This window comes from Balearica regulorum, chromosome 8 (assembly GCF_011004875.1).
Source record: "Balearica regulorum gibbericeps isolate bBalReg1 chromosome 8, bBalReg1.pri, whole genome shotgun sequence".
NCBI lineage: Eukaryota > Metazoa > Chordata > Aves > Gruiformes > Gruidae > Balearica > Balearica regulorum.
In genome coordinates this window covers 24169554-24191578 of record NC_046191.1, presented here as the reverse complement: position 1 = coordinate 24191578, position 22025 = coordinate 24169554, and the positions used below count along the sequence as shown (strand labels likewise).

At 35.4% G+C, this 22025-nt stretch overlaps 1 protein-coding gene across 4 annotated transcripts in view; it reads left to right on the top strand.

The window, feature by feature from the left end:
• CAMSAP2 (calmodulin regulated spectrin associated protein family member 2) overlaps window positions 1-22025 on the top strand; it is an 84270-nt gene that overhangs the window by 7258 nt on the left and 54987 nt on the right. For all 4 annotated transcript variants that reach the window (XM_075760114.1, XM_075760113.1, XM_075760112.1 and 1 more), the window contains exon 2: window positions 4225-4484. In XM_075760114.1, the coding sequence (XP_075616229.1) occupies window positions 4225-4484 (260 nt within the window). The remainder of the gene's footprint in view (window positions 1-4224; window positions 4485-22025) is intronic.

The following is a 22025-nucleotide window of genomic DNA, read 5'->3' as shown; positions in this document are numbered from 1 at the left end:
TCTTTTTTTCCCCCTTCTTCTCTCAAGAGAGCGTCTGCAGGACTTTTAAGTCAATTATAATTTATGGAAAAATTACCTGAAGATATGTTGAATACTGTTTTTAAAGTTAGCCTGATTCTTAAATTTATGTTATTGCTTTGGGCTAATGTGGTATTTCCTCTTTGTTCTTTTCCATGTGTATTGAATATGTACATTAGCTTCATTTATTTTCTTCACAGTTCAATATTGACAAAATTCATAATGTCAAACTTTTTTTTTAAACCCCTATCAAGAAAAGATTTCCAAAATTGAAACCTGTGGACCTATTGACAATTTTAGGAAAAAAAATAGGGTGAAAGCAGTCTCTGGAGATCACATAGTTTAACCTTCTGCTCCAAGCAGAGCCAGCTTCATAGTTAAAGGAGGTTTTTCAGGGCCTTGTCTACTCAAGTATTGAAAGTCCCCAGAGATGGTAGTTGCACAGCCAAGTCCCCAGGCAACCTGTGCTCTGCTGCTCTCACTGTGGAGAAGTTTGGGTTTTTTTGACTTACCCAGTTGAAATTTCCCATGCAACAACTCACGACCACTGCCTTTTGTCACTTCACTGTACAGTCCAAGTCCATGTTTCTGAAACCTGCCCGTTGGGTGCTGGAAGAGTGCAGTTAGATCCTCCCACCGCCTCTCCAGCAGACATACACCCAGTTCCTTTGGTCTCATCCAGTATTTCATGTGCTCAACTCCCCAAACCCAGTGTCCCTGATAAATCTCTCTAACATAATTGCTGTACTTTGCCATAAATTTCAAGGTTAGATGGTACTTTATGGCAGTATGTGTAACAAGGTATTTATTTTAAAACTGTTCATTTACTTTGCAGTTTAATCTTGAAAGACTTGTCAGTTGTGCAAAGGGAAGGGACTGGTAAAATGCACATATTGGGAATTAGTGCTAAGATTCTTCTCTGCCTAACAGAGCTGTTTAACAATTCTTGCAGGATTGGAGATTGTTAAGAAAGGGGTTTGACCATGTTGGTTGTTCTAGTAATCTGCTGAGAGCTGGATGTAGCCTTGAAATTCCCCTCCACGGGATGCGTGCTGATTCTGTAAGGGCTGTTACTTTGATATCAGTAACAAGAAGAGTTTCCTCTATGTCTGGCTGCTCTGCTTTTTTTTGTAAGCTATAACAAAAATGAGAACACAGTTTGAATCTTCTATAAATATCTATTCTGATATCAAACAGTTTGATACATGTTATAAATGGGGAAAGTGCATGTGTTTCTTTCTGTGCAAAGGGAACTCTGATGGGAATTTTTGTGAAGACTTCTGATCTTGTTGCAGGAGAGATTCCTTGTTTGTATGTTTTCACATGTTTTGTTTTTATAAATTCAGATATAAGTCTGTAGTCAGTTTCTCTTCCTAGCCCCTTGTTTCTGTATTGTATTTCTCTAATAAATTTCCAGTTTTATTTTTATGAACACCAGTAAGTTTCTATTCCAGATTTACTTTTGTGAACACCAATGAAGTAAAAGAAATGGCACATGTCTTATTTTGTCTTTTGCTGTATTTTTCAGAAGCTGAAATATCCCTTATAAATAATTCTGTTTGCCTTTGATAGTTACCATCTTGATTTTGGTTTGTTTTTTTGTTTTGGGTTGGGTTTTTTTAGTGTATTGAGGGGTTTTTTTATTACTGAACCGCAGTAGTGGATATCATTCCTTCATGATAAATGCATTTATTGCATCTTAGTTTGTCACTTTAGGATCTGTTTCAGTGATACAGAAGATCAGAAATTACCCATTAATGGGCGATGGGTTTTTTTTATTTCCTGACTTTGGATTTCTCTTCTGACTCGAATTTTCAGACTTGAAATCTGTCCTTGTCTTCAGCGAATCACACAGAGTATGTGACTTTTGTGTGTAGCTAACTGCTCCTGCCTTGAGGTATTTTTTCACATGGGAATGAAGCTTTTTTAGATCTTCTAAGAAACTACAGGTGGCTTTATCTCTTCCTCCCTGATGCCTTCTACCCCATATAACATCCCCTGTGATTCAAAAAGGGTGTGTGTTTTGTTTTCAAAAAAAGGCAAAAATCTGCTGCCTATGCATTGTGAAATATTTACAAAAAATGTTTTCTAATGCTCTCGATCTTGAGGAAATAGCATGGATATGCTCTAAAAGTTGGTATTTGGAATTATAGAGGATAAAGTCATGGTAAGGTCTGAGCTTCTGATAACAAGGAAGAGATGGATCATGAGGGACTTCAAAAATAATGAGCTTATTATTTAAATAGACAATGTATGGAGAAACAGCGAAAAGAAAGAAGGACAGGTAGAACTGAGATAGATGGAAATAATACCTAGGGAAGCAGGTACCTAGCAGTTCAGAGTTCTTGAATTATAAATGCTTTTTATAGTATTGGATGACTGTAGCTCCTGTAGAGTCAGTAAGTGAGGCTGGGAAGTGGCAAGAGAAGATTGCAATATCATTGCCTGACATTGATAGGGTTTTTTTTTTTAGTGGCTTTATTATATTGTAAAAAAAAGAAATGTTGTTGGGCATTAGGCTTGTATTTTAAAAGGCAAATTAGTTTTCCTGACAGTATGTTTTGATCTGTAATCTAAAGCAGAGCTGCCAGCTTTCTAGCCAAATTTAGGCTTATGGTTTAAGCAATTTATAAACTATACCTCTCTTCCCCTTGATATTCTGAATTGGCAGATAAGAATTGATATCTTATCCATTTTTACCATTCTCATGACATTTAAGAAAGTATGTGTTAATATTTCTTTCCCTCTTTGCACTCTGTAATGCATATCTGCTCCTTTCACAGCTAGAAGGCAGCTAGCTCTTCTTCCAAAGCCCATAATGGAAGCACATGAACTGCAATAGAATATGTATGAGGAAGAAGATAATTTGTCATTATCTTGTGATGGCATGTTCTGGTTTGTTGTTTGTTTTTTTTTTCCTTTCCTGCTCAACCCATATTGGGCTGTTTACTCCACCCTCTGGAGTAAACCCCTGTTTACTCCACCCTCTGCTTCAAACCTTGTCTATTTAGCCATTTCTGCTGCTAAAGGCGAAAGGGATAGGAGGTCTGTCTAGGAGATAGAGTTGCATCACTGTTTTCCTATGCACTTTTTTCCCAATTAAAAAGGCTTTTCCATTTGGGGTCAGGAAAGGAATCACTGCTCTTCATCCCATAAATGCTGTTGGCTTAACTAATTTTACAACAATGGAGAGTAAAATTCTTATATGGGGAAAATGGAGCATCTTGCAGTGCATATGTCTAGCAATGTGAAGTCTGAAACCATGTCTAAGTTATTTTCCATTTCACTGGTGATTTAATTTCATTTGATCTAGTACCATATTTAATTAATTTATAACTATTACTTTTGAGGTAGACAATTCTAAATGTAGTCTGCTTGTACTGTGTAAAGTACTTGGAAAAACTGTTAGAATGTCTTGGAATGCTAATTTTGGGGTTAAAATGTCAGCATAAACTTGACAGAATCTTGCATAGCTTCCTGTGGGTGCTAAGCCAGTTCATTGGAAAAGGAGGAAAGCCACAATTTTAAGAGAAGTCAGTAACACAAATAGGCAAATAAGAATTGAATATTTTGTCAGAAGGAAATTCATAATTTTTCCCCTCTTTTTCCATTATTTTAATTACAGTAAAACATCCGTGTATTTATGCTTAACTGCTGGATTGTCATCATTCTGTGATGCATGACCTTTGAAATAGGTAGTATAGTAATCAAATTTCTCTTGCATATATGAAATCTAGAAGGCTGCTGAGTGGAAGTTTCCCTTTTTGTCTCAAATTATTCTGTGCTAAAATATAATGTTCCATTTCCATTTTATTACTGTAATAGAGACAGAGTTTTGTGTTTAAATGGGTGTTGTTCTGCCTTTACATGTCTGACCTATATAATATTATGCCGAAGGAAAGGAGAACACTTGGGCGTGTATTTGGAGAAGCCGAGAAATCTTAATGATGCTGTAAACCACAGGCTGGCCTTTGCATTGTGGAATTTTCTTTGAATGCTTCTTAAGTTTCTATTTATAGTTCAAATGTTACATTTGTATGCAGTTTTTTCCAGTGTTTTATATCATGATGACTGGTAAAGACTCAGGCCTTCCCTTGAATATACTTTCTTTAAAGTAATTTTGAGTTCATATAAGTATAAAAAAACCCTAATACTATACCTATCCTTTCTGATACTGACTAATGCTTTTTATTTTTGTCTTTGTAGAAAATGTTCCAGAAGAATTACAAGAACCATTTTACACAGACCAGTATGACCAGGAGCACATTAAACCACCTGTTGTTAACTTGCTGCTGTCTGCAGAACTCTACTGTCGTGCTGGGAGCCTTATTCTCAAGAGCGATGCTGCAAAACCACTTCTAGGTCATGATGCTGTTATACAAGCCCTGGCACAAAAAGGCCTCTATGTCACTGACCAAGAAAAATTGGTGACTGAACGAGATCTTCACAAAAAACCAATTCAGATGGTGAGTGTTTAAAGCTTGTATGTTATGTTTCTTCTCTTTTTTTCTCTGTACTCCCAATAACTACATATCTATCTTATAACATGTGTCATTATGTTAAAGTATTTTTCTCAAGAGTTAAATGTGATTCATTACTGGGAGGCTTATGCTTGTTTTGGTTTGCTTTTTCGGTGGTCTTATAGCTGTAAGTGCAGGTGTATTTCCTCTCTACTAATGCTTGAAAACACCTATCATTCTACTTGGTTCAAGTGTTACACTTTTAAATACAGTAGTGACAATATGATCACTTCAATTTCAGTTTTACAGCACTGACTGTCAGTGAATATTTCTGTGTTGGAAAAGGGGTTTGAAAATAGGTTTTGGGGTTTTTTTGCCTCCTTAGAAATCTTTGGTTAAAAGCTTAAAAACAAAGTTTTGATGATATAGGCAATTCAACCTAATAACATTCAATATCACTAGTTAATATTAAGTCAATGTAAAACATGCAACAATGGTATATTCTTTCATGGAGACTTTTAATAATATGTCTTTATACAACTGGTAATTAAAACATTAGTTCAAAAGTTCTATTACTAAGCTGCTAAGTTGTGGATTTTCTTCCTTTATTGGAGCAGACTTAAAAAAAAATGTGTAAAAAGGGTGACTACATATGGCCAATCCTTTCTCTAGGTTGTTTATAAAATGACAGTATGATAGAATAAGATTCAACTATATTTAAAGTGAAATATTTAAAGTTAGTTTCAACTTTTTATTGTTTAATATTTGATATAGAAAATAAATTCAGTGAACATAAAGTATGCAACTACAAAGGTTGAGCTGATGAATTCCATTCTACTACAGAACTTAAGCTTGCTCATTTGAAATCTCGAGCAAATTTTATTGTGTTATCAATGGAACTAATGTTCCTACTAGGAGGCATTCATGGCACAATCTGATCTTTTTAGATTACAATACAATGGACACAGATGGTCAGTGACCTGTAGCTGCTGCTAGAATGGAGGTGTGTGAAAGTTAATACAGCTATGTTTTTATCGTCAGCTTATTAGCAGCTTGTGTTTACTGACATGTAAGATGACTAACAAGTATTTGGCAGAATATGACTAGAGAGACTGTCTTATTTGATCAGTTAGTATCAACTGATAAGTTGCAGAAGCTTTACAGGTATGACATCAAAGCTACTAATTAGTAATTAATGATTTATTCCATTCCACTGAGTATTACCTCTTAGTTTGCACAAGTGTTTTTTTCAGAAGTGGCAGTAATCAATTACTGTGATATAAAGACTAAATTCTTTACATCCACTTTGTTTTTATTTTTATGTTGAAAATTATTTCCTACTCATAGAATGCTTAAGATCTGAAGATACAAATATTTCAACAATAGTAATAAAACTAGTCAAGACACTCTTTCCTTACGATTAAGCTGTGATCAGTGAACATAGATAACTTGAGATTTTGCCAGTCTCTTTTTTTTCTGGTCTCGATATCCTTTTTAAAAAGGAGAGTTCAGCAAAGAACAAGTGGCATTTTAGTAAAAGAAGCTGTGGATAGCAAATGAGACATACTGAAGTGATACAAAATTTGCAGGACACTTACAACAGTCATGGGTGGTTTAGGAGTAAGCATTTAAAAGGTTAAGAAACAAATTTCCTGACTGTTGATGTTTTTTCAGAACTCAATTCCGTTCTCATCTCTGAAGGAAGATAAAGGTTCAGTTGTATTTCTGAATCTATGATTTTCCTATTTGACCTTTTTCTTCCTACCCTTTCTAGAATAGTTGTAAGAGGCATCTCTTTTCAGAGTTGTCAGTTGAGAAAATGTGTCGGTATTCTCTGGTTTGGTTTGCTCATCTTTAATTCAGTAATTAAAGTTGCTGAAAATGCATTTCAATAGCGATTTTGTATTTCCCCTGTGCTTCAGTGGATGCTTGTGTCTGTCTTTCCTGTGTTGTTTAGATATAGTCCAGCAAGTAGTTATTCAAGCATTAGTGTCATAACAGTTGACATCCCCAGGTTCCTACTCTGTCCAGATCACTTGTCCCCACTCCAGTACCAGCAACAGACAAGTGTACTGAGGCTGTTGAGTTAGTTCACAACTATGACAATGAGAGGGAACACTGGAGTGGAAACTGTCTTGGGCAGAAGGGCAGCCATGTCTAAAGCAATTGCTACCAAAGAAATGGCTGTGAAACTGTAGTCTCAATACTAATATTCTGAGCCCAAGAGTTTTAATTTGTCATGCCATGCTTGTGTCGCTCTGTAAGTTCCTAGCAGCAACACTACATCTTAATTGGGAAGTCTCAACCTTTTTCCTTACTCTATGATTAGCAAAGTTGGCAGAGAATTTCAAATCTGGCTGTTGCAGTATTGACAGTCTTAAAATTATCCCCTTGATGTCTTCCAGCAACTTTTCCCAGTGTTCCATATGCCACAATTTGTACAAGGCTTACAAAGATGATGTGTATCTGTTTCAGAGCATGGAATGATTTTTCTTTTTCAGTTATGTAGAACAGAAAGTTTGCATATATAATTAACTCATACATTCCTCTGGTAGATCAGATTGTGTTAAACCTATGTTCAATCTAATTTTGAGTAATCTAATAGAAAATAGTATGTTAGTCCTTCTCTTGGCTAGTCTGTCTTCCCCATAAGTAGGGGAAAGATGTTGGTGTTTGTTAGACGTCCTTTATTGTTATCTGCTCAGATGTGCTGTGTTTCTATTGCTGAAAAGGGGTGAGTTTATATTATAACTGAAACTATGGAAAGAGATTTAAGTATGGAATGTTATAATTTTACTTGTGCTTTCCAGTGTGTGTAGCTGTGGTCAACAGACTTGGAATTCCTTGTATTGTATGTTTGTAACAGTGATGGTTGTGGTGATTAATTGTTGATTTACTTTGCATGTGACTACTCAAGCAGGCATGTCAAATTTTGGCCTTCTCTATTTCTTAGCTAGCTATAACTGAACCTTTTTCTAGGAAGCACCCTATATATTAAAGTCTTTGAAAAGTCTAAGAAATGGATGTGTTTCTTTATGGGCTGAGGTCCGAATAGGTGGTAGTTTCCATGTTAGTCATGACTGACTTGGCTACATTGGTATCTAATTTAAGAAGCTGCAAATTTTTGTGTTTGTGTGTATGTCTGTATATACATATGTAAGTGTATGTGCATATAAAAATCAGTTTCCTCCAGTGGAATAGGATTAGGAAAGAGGCACTTAAGAAATTAACACACAGTAACAAGAGTAAAGGCTTCTATTAAAGCCTGCCCTGTGTAGGGATAGGGAAGTCCATGTGGAGTCTGGTTTCGTTTAGTTTTTCTTATATTTAGTTTGTTCATGTGTCTTATATTTGTTTTGCTGGTAAAATTGAAAGCTATGTTATTCTTTAGGCTTGTTCTGATTTAAGGACTTGTAATTTAAACTGTCTGTTCCTGAGAGATTGCATCTTGTCATAACATTATAGAACTATTCAGGAGTACCTCTATTTCTGTTCTCTATCTATTGCAAACCATTAAAACTTAATTCTACGTTTATTTTTGTTAAATCTTCTTATTTGATAGGATCATCCTGTTGCCTTTATTTTTGATAGGGGAGCAAAAGAACCAAATACCACATTATTACACTCCAGGTTGAAATTCATATGGTCTTGGCTCTGCTACATTAGACTTTAAACAATGCAGAAATAAGTCTAGAGCTTGTAATTGAAGCAGTGTTGAACCAAGAAACAAAGTATTTTTCTCCTGAAAATTATACTTCAGGTCAGGGCTACAAAAAGAATTACCTGATGTTTAAAAAAATTATGAAAGCCAAGTTGCAAAAATAGGAGCAAAAGCTACATATTTCAGTTGGCAAGTTTCAATTGCATTTTAAAAAAAAAAAAAATCTGTCTTAAATAGGCACTTCCAGATGGAAATCATATGTGAGATTTTGACAGGCTATAGAAATCTGAAATAGTTCAAAGATTCAGCATGGTTCTGACAATTATACAATAACTTTGTTTTAATGCTTCCAGATATAATATGCATAGATCACTGCTCAAGTCAAGATTTACTTTTGTATTTCCATGTTGATTTACCTCCTAAATTTCACATTTATTTCATGAGCCAGACTGACTTAAACCTTCAAGTGTCAGGTACGTAAGAGAAGGCAATTTAGATTTTTTCGTATTTTTTCTCATATACAAATTTGATCTCTTTATGTTTAAAAAACCCATATATATCTATTCTTACAGGGCGAACCAGAAGAGACTTTTAGACAAGTTTCTGCATTATGCTAATAATTTCATATCAACTGAATAATGTCTTTGGCAGGTCCAATCCTTTTACAAGAATTCTGATATTTAATCAGGCTGGCCATTTTTTATTCATATACTGGTGATCTCTTTCAATTTGCCTCAAGTGGAGGGAAGAATAAACAGATTGAGTGAGGAATTAACAAATGCTTTCCCTCCTCCAAGTCCCTGCAATGCACTTCTGCTATTTGGGGAAAGGAATAAAGAATCAGCATCTTAGTGTTCTGCTGCTTGATGATCTTCAGGGAAACTGAAGTTGCATAATTACCTGAGCTGTGTACTTCCATACTGCCCAGTCTCTGTCCCTTATGTGGCAGGGCCAAGACCAACTAAATTTCAAGCTTGAGGGGTAATAAACAGGTATAAAAGATTTGACACTAAAACTAGTGTGTGTTGGAGGGTGTACAGATACAGTAGTGTAACAGACCATTACCAGATTTGTGCCAAAAACCTATTTTCCTGCCCTTGTTGTATATTGATAAAGCATTTTCATCTGACTAAAAAAAAACCCCCAAAAACCCCCACTATCTTGCAAGGGTTCTGAAAGGAAGAAAAAAAACAGTTTTAGATGTTTAGTTCTTAATTAAAATTTAGCACCTAGAAAAAGGTTAGCAAATACCCCATATATAAATACTATCTCCAGGAAAATATGCCATACTTTCAAATATTTATCTGTATCATCTTCTCAATATGGGAAGATATAAAAACTGTAACTTTTGTGTAAATTTGAACTCTAATTTGGAAAAATACTGTTGCAGAAAAAGGTCAAGTAGCTGAGCAGCTACCTTAAAGTTACACCCATGTATAGTGTATACCTGCGGTAGTCCACCTGACAAAGGGTACTCATTTAGCAGGACTAGAGTAGAGCTGACTGAAGTGAATCCCCTGAGAAGGGCATAGAGGCAATTCCTGGGACCTTTGCACCAGTTTTGCTTTTCTGTTGTGCAGTACTAATGATTAGGTTAATCATAGCCAGTAAAACTTACATGGAAGGAAGGGGGATTAATAGTGTGGGTTTTGTATCCATAGCCAGAATCAGCATCTCCTTCTGGATAAGGTAGCAGACAATAAGAGGTTAACTCATCCTGCAATCTAGATTTTTGGTCTTTCTGACAGACTACATGAATTTGAAATTACAGTCCCTATCATCAGAGGAGTACTTATCCTTGACGAAGGACTCCAGCAGCTCAGCGAGTTAGCTTGCAGATACATGCTGCAGTCTCTGCATTTTCTTGCTATAGAATTCCTTTAACTGTGTAAGGTAACAAAAAAAAAAAATGTACTAAACACTTCATAGAACAAAGAAATAACATGTGGCTTCTGCCCTGAAGAATTTTTTTCTGGTTTTAGGCGTGATGTAACAAGTCTCCATTCCTGTGCTATTGTGAATTACTTTGTTAGATGAGGACACATAAAAAGAATTTGCAGTTACTTGACTTGAGCCCATAGATATTGTAATTTGTTAGTTAAAACACCAGATTCTAATATTAAACTGACCTGTGGTATTTAAGCATCTTGCATAGTAGTATGTTTCACAGAAGATTAAAATAATAAGCAAATATAGTGGTGAAACAGAACCGGAGTTTAGTCTAACATGTCTCATAGAACCAGTCAGCTGTGGCTTTGAGCTGGGATAATGTAATCTTTAGATGTTCTGTATTTTTCTCAATTTCTGCTGTAGACACTGAGTTTCAGACTTACCTCTTCACACACATTCCTTGTGAGGTTCTCATTTGCTTGAAAAGAGTGATCCAGCATTTTTGCTAGTCTTGTGTCAGATATACCATCTCACTTTAGGCAACATTGCACAAACATCTGTTTGACGTAGTAAAGGAATGGGGATACCAAGCTCCCTCAAGCACACAGTACCAGTTTGCGCTTTGGTCATCATAACTGCTATAACTCTTCACAAAGTTTATTCTGCTCTTACCGTTTTAACTAACAACTTAGTATACTCTTAGCTTTTTTTGTGCAGCTTATGTTGACTTGTAAACTGGGGATTTTGTTTTGCCTGCTGCTAGTTTCTAATTATGTTTGTCTTGTATGTAGAAAATGCTTTTTCATGTAAATATCAGCAGTAACTTGGAATGTGTTCTACAGTATGTTTGTCTAGAAGTTAGCATGTGCAAAACAAATACAGGTTATCAGTGTGAGTCATACTGAGGTTTGTTTTATTTCTGTAATTTTCTGGAACAGAAGGGTGTGTTTAATTTAATCCTCCTCCTTTTCTGAAACAAAACTCTGTGACTGATTATTTGCTACTAATGCCATTCTTTTGCACTGTAAATGATTAGCTTAGCTGCAGTCAGATTGAGTCACTTCTGTGTTTTTCCAAGCCAGTCGAAAGAAACTGCAGATGAAATAAAATTACATAATTAAATTGTTCTGTGCTTACTCTTATTCATATGTATCTTAGCCTATGAATAGCTGAAAAGAAAAATGGCAGTAAAGGACCATTGTTTATTAGAAAGATCTCTTGTGGGAGAAAATAGACATTTATTCTTAGAGCATCAGTTTTGAAATCTGTTTAACAAGGACTTTCTGCAACTAAAGGTAGGAATTAACTCCAAAAGATAATGTAGATATCTGTATCATAAATTTGTGGAAGACTTAGGTAACCACAAAGTCCTCTGCAACATCCTTTGGGTTTTCATGGAATGCTGTCTGCTCATTTGTGCACCAAGTGTGGCAACTAATGCAGAAGGTAGCAGAGCTACTGACACCAAAGTTATGTCTGTAAAGAATACAAAGTAGGAATTCTTTACTGGTCCTTTCCAGCAACTCTAATGCTAAAAAAACTGATCCCATCACTTGCTTTCATGTTCGCAACTCTCCCCACAAAAGAAAACTGAAAACCTTCTATATTTCTCTAGCTTTAATTTTCATTTTGGGGATTTTTTTCCTTCCCGCATCACTAATTTCAGTACAAAAATCTATAGCGTTTTGGCCTTATTCAGGGTTCCAGCAATGTAGCTTGGCATTTCAAATTTGTATCGCTTAAGAATCCTTGTATGGAAAATAACAAAATCTGATTGTTCTTTTTAACAAGGCTTGTAGGATTTTAGTTGTGCAGAGCTATTGAATAGACTGTGCTGCTTGTTTTGCATTGAAAGTGCGTTCTCAAAACTGCCATCAAATACCTGCTCCATACAGAACTGACCTTACGTTTGCCTTTGCCAGATGAATGTAGTAGGCAACGTTCAGAAATAGTGCCACACTCTCGTATTTATTTTAATGTGAAATTGTGGCAATCACATTTAAACTTTTACTAAAATGAGGAGATAATATTGTGGCACATATTCCAATTGAGGTACATAATATACTAAATAAACCAAGCTGCTGCCGTGTGGGAATGATGACAGGAAATAAAGTGAATGTGTACCTCAAGACACAGTGGTACCTCCCGAAGTCAAGTCTAATGCCTTTCATCAGAAAATAAAGCAGCACGTGATTATTGACTGTTGTCTGTCTTGTTCACTTCCTTGCTCATTAGGAAATACGGAGTGCTGTGAGGGCTGAAAAAAATAGTTGGTGGTGTTCTACCTTGAGTGAACTGAAGTTCCGAACCAAAGAGCTTCTGATTATATACTTAGTTAGTATTCCTTCTTATGCTGCTGTTTCCCTGGGAGGGAGGGAAAGAAAAAGGTGGTGGTGGTGGTTTAATTTAAAAAAAACCAAAAAAACCCAAACTAAAACCCCCCTGAAAAACAGACAAAAAGCCATTCCTGAAGCCCAACAAGGAAAAACAGTTAAATGGAGGTATAAATTGTGAAAGAAAGACAGTATGAGTTAGTCTGTGAAGAATGCCAGATACCATGCAGAAAATGCTTTTTAAACAGGTCAGGAAGTATTTTCATTAACCTTGAAAGAAACACTATTTTGTTAGACACAGTTTAAGAACACTTTCTTCCTGTTTCAACAGCACTTTTAAGTAGTGTGGTTCAGCTTTTGGCTGTTGGTATGCTGCTGTGAAGTTTCTTTGTATCTCTTTAAAAACGTGAAAAAGTTATTTACATAGGTGTTTAGGAATGGTCTTAACTTCTGTTAGGTTAAGTACATTTCAGAGTATAGGAACTAAGCTGCTTAGAAAAAGAAGAATCTATGAATTATTTTACAGACTATCTAGATGGTATTTCTTCATCAGTTAGTTTAAATTATGCTGAGAGAAATCTTTCTTAATACCCTTCTGCTGGATAGGGGAAAGCTAAAAATTCTGCATGGTTGCAGCAGGCAGTTACTTGGTTAAGAGCACTGCTTTCTTCCTATTATGGAAAATAGTGAGCCGCTTTTAGCAGGAGGTGTGGGTCTGCCATGTAAACATAAGGAGAGCTTCACTGCCAGCTCTATGTAGTACATACACGGCAACAAGGGGAAAAAAACCACACTGACTGTTGAAGGAATACAGTTCGTACTCCCCATAATGCAGCAGCTGCTCCAGTGTAGTACAAAAGAACACTGCTAATCTGCATTTGTTAATCTGCACGTGTAAACCTGGCGATCTGGCTGCATTTATCAGCAAAGAGCACCCTCTGTCATTACAGTAGATGTATCATAACATTAAAATCTTTGTTCTTACAAACTCTGTGGAATTTAAAAACATTATAGGATTTTATTTTCTCCCTGAAGTTGAATGAACAAAATGTTGTAAGGTCTCCCATCATATGTCTAGTCTTTTTGTTTGACGCTTAGGGAAATGCAGTAAATAGCAAAGTACTTCAGTCATTTTTATGAACTGGTAGGTTTTCTACGAACTATTTGGTTTATATGAACTAGTAGGAAATTTTATTACCTTGCAGAAGTGTATCTCCAAATTAGCCAAAGCACAATCCAATAGAATTGGTCCTATGTAAATAAAACAATTTAGGACTTGTATTAAAATATTATCTGGTAACTTGTTAAACTATTTAAGTCATAAATTGACTGTAATAGTGCTCTTTAACAAATTAACTATCTACTATAAATGTGGCGGATTTTCTGCTTTTTACACATCCATCAGGTCATTAGGAAGGGTATATCCCAGTATAATGTATTTCTTTGCCTTCCCGAACCATGACTCTAAGACCAGTGGATAAACAGCAAAGTCTATGTCAGAAAGAGGTCCTACAACTTAATAGTTTTTAGAAGATTGGAAAAAGCTATCTTTATCAGAATTTATATAATCATCTAGCAGTAGCTAGAGATCCAAATCAGTTGTCAAGACTGATGACATCTCTGAAAAGTTAAAATGGCAAGAGCTTTTTATAAGCTTTAAGTTGGATGTTTGGAACACAATTCAGAATGCCTAGCAGTGAATATTTATGCAATAAGTATATACAATGTTAAGTGTGTTGAAATTTTTTTTAACTGTTTGGTTTGATAAAGTAGTAGCAGGTTAAAAACTATTACGAGCTTTAAAAGACAACAAATTACAAGAAAAGGGAATATGTAGATACTGGATAAGCATGTAATCGTGGATCAGATTAATTTTACATGATATAATTATTAAATGTATATAGTATGTAATATGAAGTCTCATTATATAGGGACACTTATGTTTATTAAATATGAAATTGAGGTATCTGTTATATTATTAAAGGATACTGATATATCATGAAGTAAATTGCACAGTGGCATTTAGGCAACAAACCTACTGCAATAGGTACTGATTAAGTGCTGTTGAAAGCAGCTAGAAAATGCAATCTGTATTCTCAACAGCATTTGTTGAGAGGTTTAGTTACAGAAGTTGTACCACCTTACCCCCTTTTTACTGACACTGGCTTGCTGACCTACCATTTATAAATTAATGTCTGGGGTGTGGGGGCAAGAGGCGCTTTATTTTGCCATATCAGCAGTCAGAACCACCCTACCATCAGAAAGTCTCCTTAAACTTCTTTCTTAAATCTTCTCTGCAGTATCAGCCCATTGTTTTGTGCTGTGTCTACTATGAACGTGAAGAACAGTTTGTTCCCTTCCTTTTTGTAGCAGTCTTCTATGTGTGGGCAGGTGATGCCTCTCATGCTTTGTTTCCCTTATCTTCATTCCAAATGCCCTTCATTTGGTGCCAATCTTTCTTGACAGGTTGTGCCAAAATTTGGACCCAGGATTCTAAGTGGGACCTTGCCAAGCCTTGTAGGGCATGATGGGTACTGGTGCATTTTTTGCAAACTAGAGTGTGCAGTTGACACCCCCCTGTATGTCAGCTGCCTTCTTTGTGGCAGCATGACTTTAATTGTGTGGTCATATTCAGGTGGTTATACTCTCTAACCTCAGATCATGTCCACTGATGAGCAATTTACTTAGATGTTCTACACCCAGATGCAAAAGGTTAATACAGACTTTTTACTGACTCTCTTCTCCATCATACTAAGATTATTTTGAAACTGAATATGCCATACATTACTGACACATGCTTTGGTGGAAAATACCCAGTGCTTTATTTCCCTTCTTAAGGGTGTGCTGTGAGGGAATAAACATTTGTAAAAGCTTCCTGGTCTATTACATAGAAAGAATTCTGTAAATCTGGGTGGTATGTTTCTGTGGTATTGTTCTGTGAAGGCAGCCAGCTTTTATAAGGAGCTCAATTCACTTTTAAGTGATGTGTTTGTTACATTAACATCTTTTGATGCTCTTTGTTCATCTTTGCTTTTGTGAAGGAAAAAAAAAAGGTTAGAGTGAAATACAGGACTATGTGGGGTTACATCCTAGTACATAAAAGGGAGACAATGGAATGGACAAAATGCTGAGGGAAAGAAAATTCAGTTCATAATTTTGAACACATTTTACTTTTTTTTTTCCTTACCCCTTTTCTTAACTCCCCCACTCCCAAAACCAAACCTGTCTAAATGATATTTAGAAGTTTCTTGTAAAGACATGTGTATGTGAGGTTAAAAAAAAAACAACTAATGTGACTGCCCATAGAAAGACTGTAAGTTAATGGAATTCAGTGTATCGTTTTGTCAGGGAAGCCTCATAACTTCTGTGTTGCTCAGTTCTTATGGTAAAATGTATCTAATAGGTAGGTACCTGCAAAGAATGAGATTATTCAAACTCTGGCATTTATTTTTATTTCAGCAACAGGAAGAAATACAAAGAAAACTTAATACGGTTGGGAAGTAAAATAGCATGGTAAAGATAGAGTTGAAGAAATATGTATACACACTAGCACAGAACTGCTAGAGAGAAGAAAATCCTGATGCTAAAAGTTCTACTCAATTAACTTACTTGCCAAACTTGCTATCAGTTTTAGTATAGTAAGTATAGTAATGATGAGGCTTTGGGCAATGTGGTCTAGTGGAGGGTGTCCTGGCCTGTAGCGGGGGGGGGTTGGAACTAGATGATCTTTGAGGTCCCTTCCACCCCAAACCATTCTGTGATTCTAATTAGACAATAATGGCATCAGTCAAATTACTCCCGTGTCTTCTAAGGTGTTACGATGTCCCCAGGTAATCTCCAGTGCTTTTTTCTTTTTTGTTAGTTAGCATCATGAATTGTATTTTCTGTAAGTCAGCACACGCATATGCCTGAAAATTCTTATTTTTCCAGGTCAAGGCTTTGGGGAAGAATACAATCCTGCTAATGTGCTATGTACTTTCAACAACAACAAAAAAATTAATACCCATATGCCTCTAGGCATTGAGGGATAATTCGTCTGGCTTTCCCAGAACATAAGGAAACTGGGAACTTATGTAACAGGCTACATGTGGCTTGGTATTATTGGCTTGTACTGATTATGGAGGAGGGAGAAGGATAATAATACAGCTTGCTTGTTCTAACAAGATCTGATGTCTTAATGACTTAAACACAATTATGCTCTTATCATACATATGGCTGTAGTGTCAATTTTTTTAGGTTCAACTTTAAACCTTTCCTTTACTAGAGAAGATAGTACCATTCTGATGACTATCGTTTGCATTTTTTCAGCTAAGGTGGGACCTTCCATTTCAATGTGGTTTCTTTGATTCTCTTACCCTCCCAAATTTGGAGGGAGAAATAATCACTCTACTCCTGATTCATCCTCTTCCTTAGCTACCTTTCTCACAAATACTGCATTCTCTTCAAACCTGACCAGTGATGAGCTTTTCTTCCAGGCCATTGGTAAAAATAGTAAGAGATGGTGAGCTGATAACTCATCCCTGTGGTGTTTCTCAGAAAAGGCACCTATTCATTGCTGATTCTCTGCTCAGAATTGCATTTTCAGCTTAGTTGACTGGATTATAAATCAGTTTAATGTATCTAGCATTTAAAAAATCTCTTTAATCAGAATGTATTAGTATCGTTAGATGCCTTGCACTCATAATGACAGTCTTACACTTTTCAGTTACATTTATAAGTGAATTAGTTACCTATGTTCTATAAGTTTGTGTTTTAATTAGCATTATCTTTTTGTTATCTTTTTTATATATAAATCAAGCTGTTTGCTGACTCTGAAATTATTTTGCATGAGATCAGGAGGAGGATGTGGGGCCTTAAAATTATTTGTATTGTCTGTCTTTAAAAAAAAAAAAAAATTCCATTGTTTCATTTCTTCTAGTCTTTTGGAATGTCCCCAGTGTTCTTAGTTACAGAAAGAATAGCTCAATATGTACAGAAAGCTCCTCTTTAAATCCTTTTGTAATTTTTAAAATACAATAATTTTTCTTTCCTTATTTCTCTAGACTCTGAGATGAAGTTGTAGGTTATGTATGAAATTGGCAGACTTGCAGATAATCCAAAGGCTATCAATAATTAATATACATTTTAGAAGACAGAAAGGATTAGAAATCTCTTGAAAAAAGTGAAAAATAGTAGTATCAGCTTGCAGGTCACTATGTATACTGGTAATAGAATTGAGATGCTTCTCTGTAGGCCATTATTTGTTATTCTTAAATACAGAGCGTCCTTGGTCATGAGAGAAATAAGCTATTAGCCATCTTTTTAAGGCTGAAACCTTGGACAGCAGCCCTTACTGCCATTTGAAAAGGTACTGCATTTGCTGGGCTGATAACTGCATGTCTCTCCTGCCACTTACATCACTTTTTCCTGTACGAAGGTCTTGGTTCATAGTTATTTCTAGGTAATATTCATCTTAGCTACTATCCTGATGAATAAATTAAAGTTAAAATCATGCAAGACTGTTTTCATATTATTTTAAAGGGTTTTTTTTTTTTTGACCGTATCATCCCTTTTGTTGTCTTATCCAAACTGTGGTCCTCTAGAATTTTTTTTCCTGCTAGTTATTTTATCTGGAAAAATACCATTCTTCCAGTATAACCACTGAATAAATTTGTCTTTTTAAGTTTTCCTGAAGGCATACACTGCTTATTTCTTGTTCTTTGCATTGCTTCTGTACCTTTCCCAACCCTTCTTTGAAAAGAATGTAAAATATGATCTGAATTTGCAGGTTTAATCCTAGTCAAATGATTATTTTGTTTTTGTCTTTCATTCTACTTATGGCCTATATCTATCTTCTGCTGCTTATTTATTTAAGAAAATAGTTTACTTTTTTTACAAGTTCTTACAAGCATATTGGAGATAGCTTGTGGTCTAGAGGAGAGTAAGCCAAATTCACTCCTTTGCCAAAGGCAAGGCTGAAGTGTAGACCAAATAGCTATGGACTCTGATGAGCTTCTTTCCTGAGCCAGCACATTCTGAGAATAGTTCAAAAAGGCCCTCAGGATGGAGGTCTGAGGAAAAATGGGAAAGATTAGACGGCTTGGGATGGGGGCTGAATCTTTTGGGCGACTTATTATGGGTGGGTGGGAGAACTGAAGTTACTCCTGAGCCCAGAGCACACAGTCCGTGAATCCACAAAGCTTTGTTGTCATAGAGCAACTTAAATTCCTTCCACTTGCCTTCTTTTCATTACCAAAAGATAACCAGACCCAAGTGCTTGGAGATGCTTCCTGAAAAGGCTTTGGTTATATTATCCAAAGGGTGTCATCCATCTGTGACAACCCCAATAAAGCAGAGACCTCCAGATCTGTGTGTAGGTATGGTGTGATAGAGCCTATCACCAGGAATATCTTTTTCCAGAAGGATGATACTTTTTTTTTTTCTCCCACGGCATAACTCCCACCTCTCCTCCTCTGCTTCTTGCAATGGCATCAGTGTACATGGTACTTTACAGATTAAAATAATGCATTGCTAATCTGTTGGCAACTAGACATACCATTATCTCTTACCTTAATGTCATAATTTCTGGGGGCAAAATAATGGATTGTGATTAAAACAGGAAAATACTATACTCAAGAAAATGATGAATTATAATAATTGAACTTACTGAATTTTCTTACTTAATGTTCATCTAATTATACATTAAACTGATAACTGATACCAGTTACTGGTATTACACTAAGTTCAAATGGAATTCAGGGATAAAATGTTTAAGCAAAAGTTAGCTTTGAGAAGTAACAAGGTAAAAATGAAGTTCTGTGGTGCACAGCTCCAAGAAATGTCTGTCTTTGAAAAGTGTTGGGTTGCTGTGTGCTGTATGAGGGGGAGAAAACCTTTTCTTCGTTCTTGCTTTTTAATCGGCAAAGCACAGGACCTACAGAACAAGGAAACTGCTTTTCTTTACAAATTCGGCAGTAAAGTATCTTCAGGACTTTTTCATTGCACTGCCATCAGCATTGTAACTGGAACAGTACCAGATAGGGATGACAATTTGCTCTTCTCAAAGCCCTTTTCATTAGAATAGCAGGTCCATATGGAGGGAAGATTGATTGGAAATCTTCTATTACAGAATAACTGACATTTCCTAATATTTATTGAGAGTGTCAGAGGCTTTCAGAGAATTTAAAGTATTGCTTGAGTATGAGGGAAAAAAACAATCTTCAAGTGGGAAGTTGGGGTTTTTTTTCACTAAACATTGTCTGAAGCCTGCAAATATAATAAATACTGTCTCGGGTCTACATTTTCCCTAAAAAAAAAAAAAAAAAGTTATATAAATCTGTATTAAGATATTTGAATTATTAGAAAATAATGGATATTGTCAAACTTCTCAAATAAGATCTACTATTAGAACTAATTTAAAAATAGCAGAATTGTACTTTGTCTGGCATTTTAATGTAACAAAGATTGTGCAAAGTTGTACAATGCACCTAGACTGTCAAACTGCCACTCAGTTTTCAGTTGGAAAGGCTGAATGTTTTTATGCAGATAGTATTTACTAAAACAACATACCAGGGTATTTCCTTTTATGAGCTTGTCCAGTTTTATTCCAACTGAAATTGACAATAAAGTTTTAGTTCTTGTTTAAAATGTAGTCACAGTATTTGTAAACACATGCTAAACACTGTTTTCTGCAGTATTTTTAGCAGAAGCAATTTCAGAGAGCTTCATCTACAATTCTTAGATGTTGAGGCTATTCTTCCTTCATAACATCTATCCCACCATTTCACTTGTTTTCTTTACATCCCAAACTGACATTTTTCTTTGAAAGAACTAGTTCACTCTTACATGAATTTAGGTTATTTCTTTATCTAAAATCCATTTAAATATAATACAATATATACTTAACAAAAAACCCCACCAAACTGTCCACTCAACTTACTCTGCTTCTTTTTTCTCAGTCTTAGGGTGTGAGCTGCATGATTCAGGCTGAGTTTCTTTTCAACATCATGATAATGCTGAGCATGTGATAGATGCTGCTAGATATTAATTAGTGATTTGCCAAATATATAAAGTAGGCTTCTAGTAGTTTTAGAATTTTTCAGAAGGCTTTATAACAGCATTAGAATGATTGTTCCCTAATGTGATGAGGGGAAAGGGGAAGAAGCAACTTTTATCTGGAATTGATGTCACAAACTAATTATACAAACGAGTTCTCTGCCTCATGTCCTTCTATCTCGCATCTGAAAATCTCACCTTTTCCCTATACATTGAAAGCCATCAAGGTGTATGCACTTTGAGTGGAAGTTTATTTTATTCCTGTAATTTTAAACATTGGGTTTTGTTATGAATTGTTTAGTTACTTTAAGTCCAGTATTCGGTCTCAAAGGTTAACTTTCATACTGTGAAAAAAGTGACATACTGTGAAAAAGCATGTCACAGTAGACTCTTACATATTTACAGAAACTGTTTCTGCAGTCTTCTACATATTTCAGATGTATTTTTAGAGGATGCAATTACCTGCATTTGCCTAAGCAGTTTGAACCTGGTGATATATTGAAAGCTAAATGACATTTGGAGGTGAAATTTGAAAGCTTGGTAGGTCACTTGTTTTTCCCTGGATTAGATTGTTATAAATATCAATATATGGTAGCTAATGCTTAAGGTAGGGCTGCTTACTATTTCAGTGAAATGTTTATTAAATTAATCAAATACAGAATAAAACCTGGAGACTGAGAGAGAAGACCATAAAATTGGGCCTATATATTATTATGTGAAAGAATTGTTTGTCTTTATCTCATCAAGCAGCATGTTTTACCATAATTGTATAGCAGTATATTTGCAAATATGAATACACTCACTACTATATCTTGGCAGTACACTCATTATCAATAATTAGGAGAGAGTTTAAATTGTTTTGTTCAGTGTTTTTTTGCAATACCAGGGTGTAATGGCAAGTTTTCCTGTTGGATCAGGGTAACAGTGGAATTAAAAGGTCCCAAGTTTATAAACAGCTGAACAATGCTTGTTAGGCAAATGTCTGGAACTATGAACAACTGATGTTTGTAATGATTGATTACTCTATAAAAAGAATCTGTTTAAAAACAAACAGTTTTTTAATACAGACACCAGTATCTATAAAAACTAAGTCCGGTCTATTATTTCTATATATTACTATGCACAAAAAAAAAAGTTTAAAAATTAGTGGCAATGCCAAATACTGGAAAGTTTGGAAAAGCCAGAGTGATGTTTTCATTTGTAGTCTTGGGACTCTGGCAAAAGTGTGATACAGCGTTTAAATACAACATATCTTACATCCCAAGAGGATAATGCTGTTTGAAGAACTGATTCTTATTGTTCAAGGACTGTTGTAACATTATTTATTACATATATTCAAAGCTACTCTGTCATCTTATTCCTATATTTGTTTGTGTAAGTGTGTATATATAAACAAATACAAAAGTTTTATTGGGTCAAATCTACAAGTAGGGAAATAAGACATTAAGAATGTAAAGAGCCTTAAGTTTTAGTTCCTTTAATGTTGTGTCCACTTTTAATACATTAAAACTGGCTTCTATTGACTTTATGCTATGGCTGAAAAATGAGACGTTGCTACTTCTACGACAGGTATGACCATCTGAAGACAAACATCCAGAAGTTAAAGATCACAAAACAAACATAGGAGTG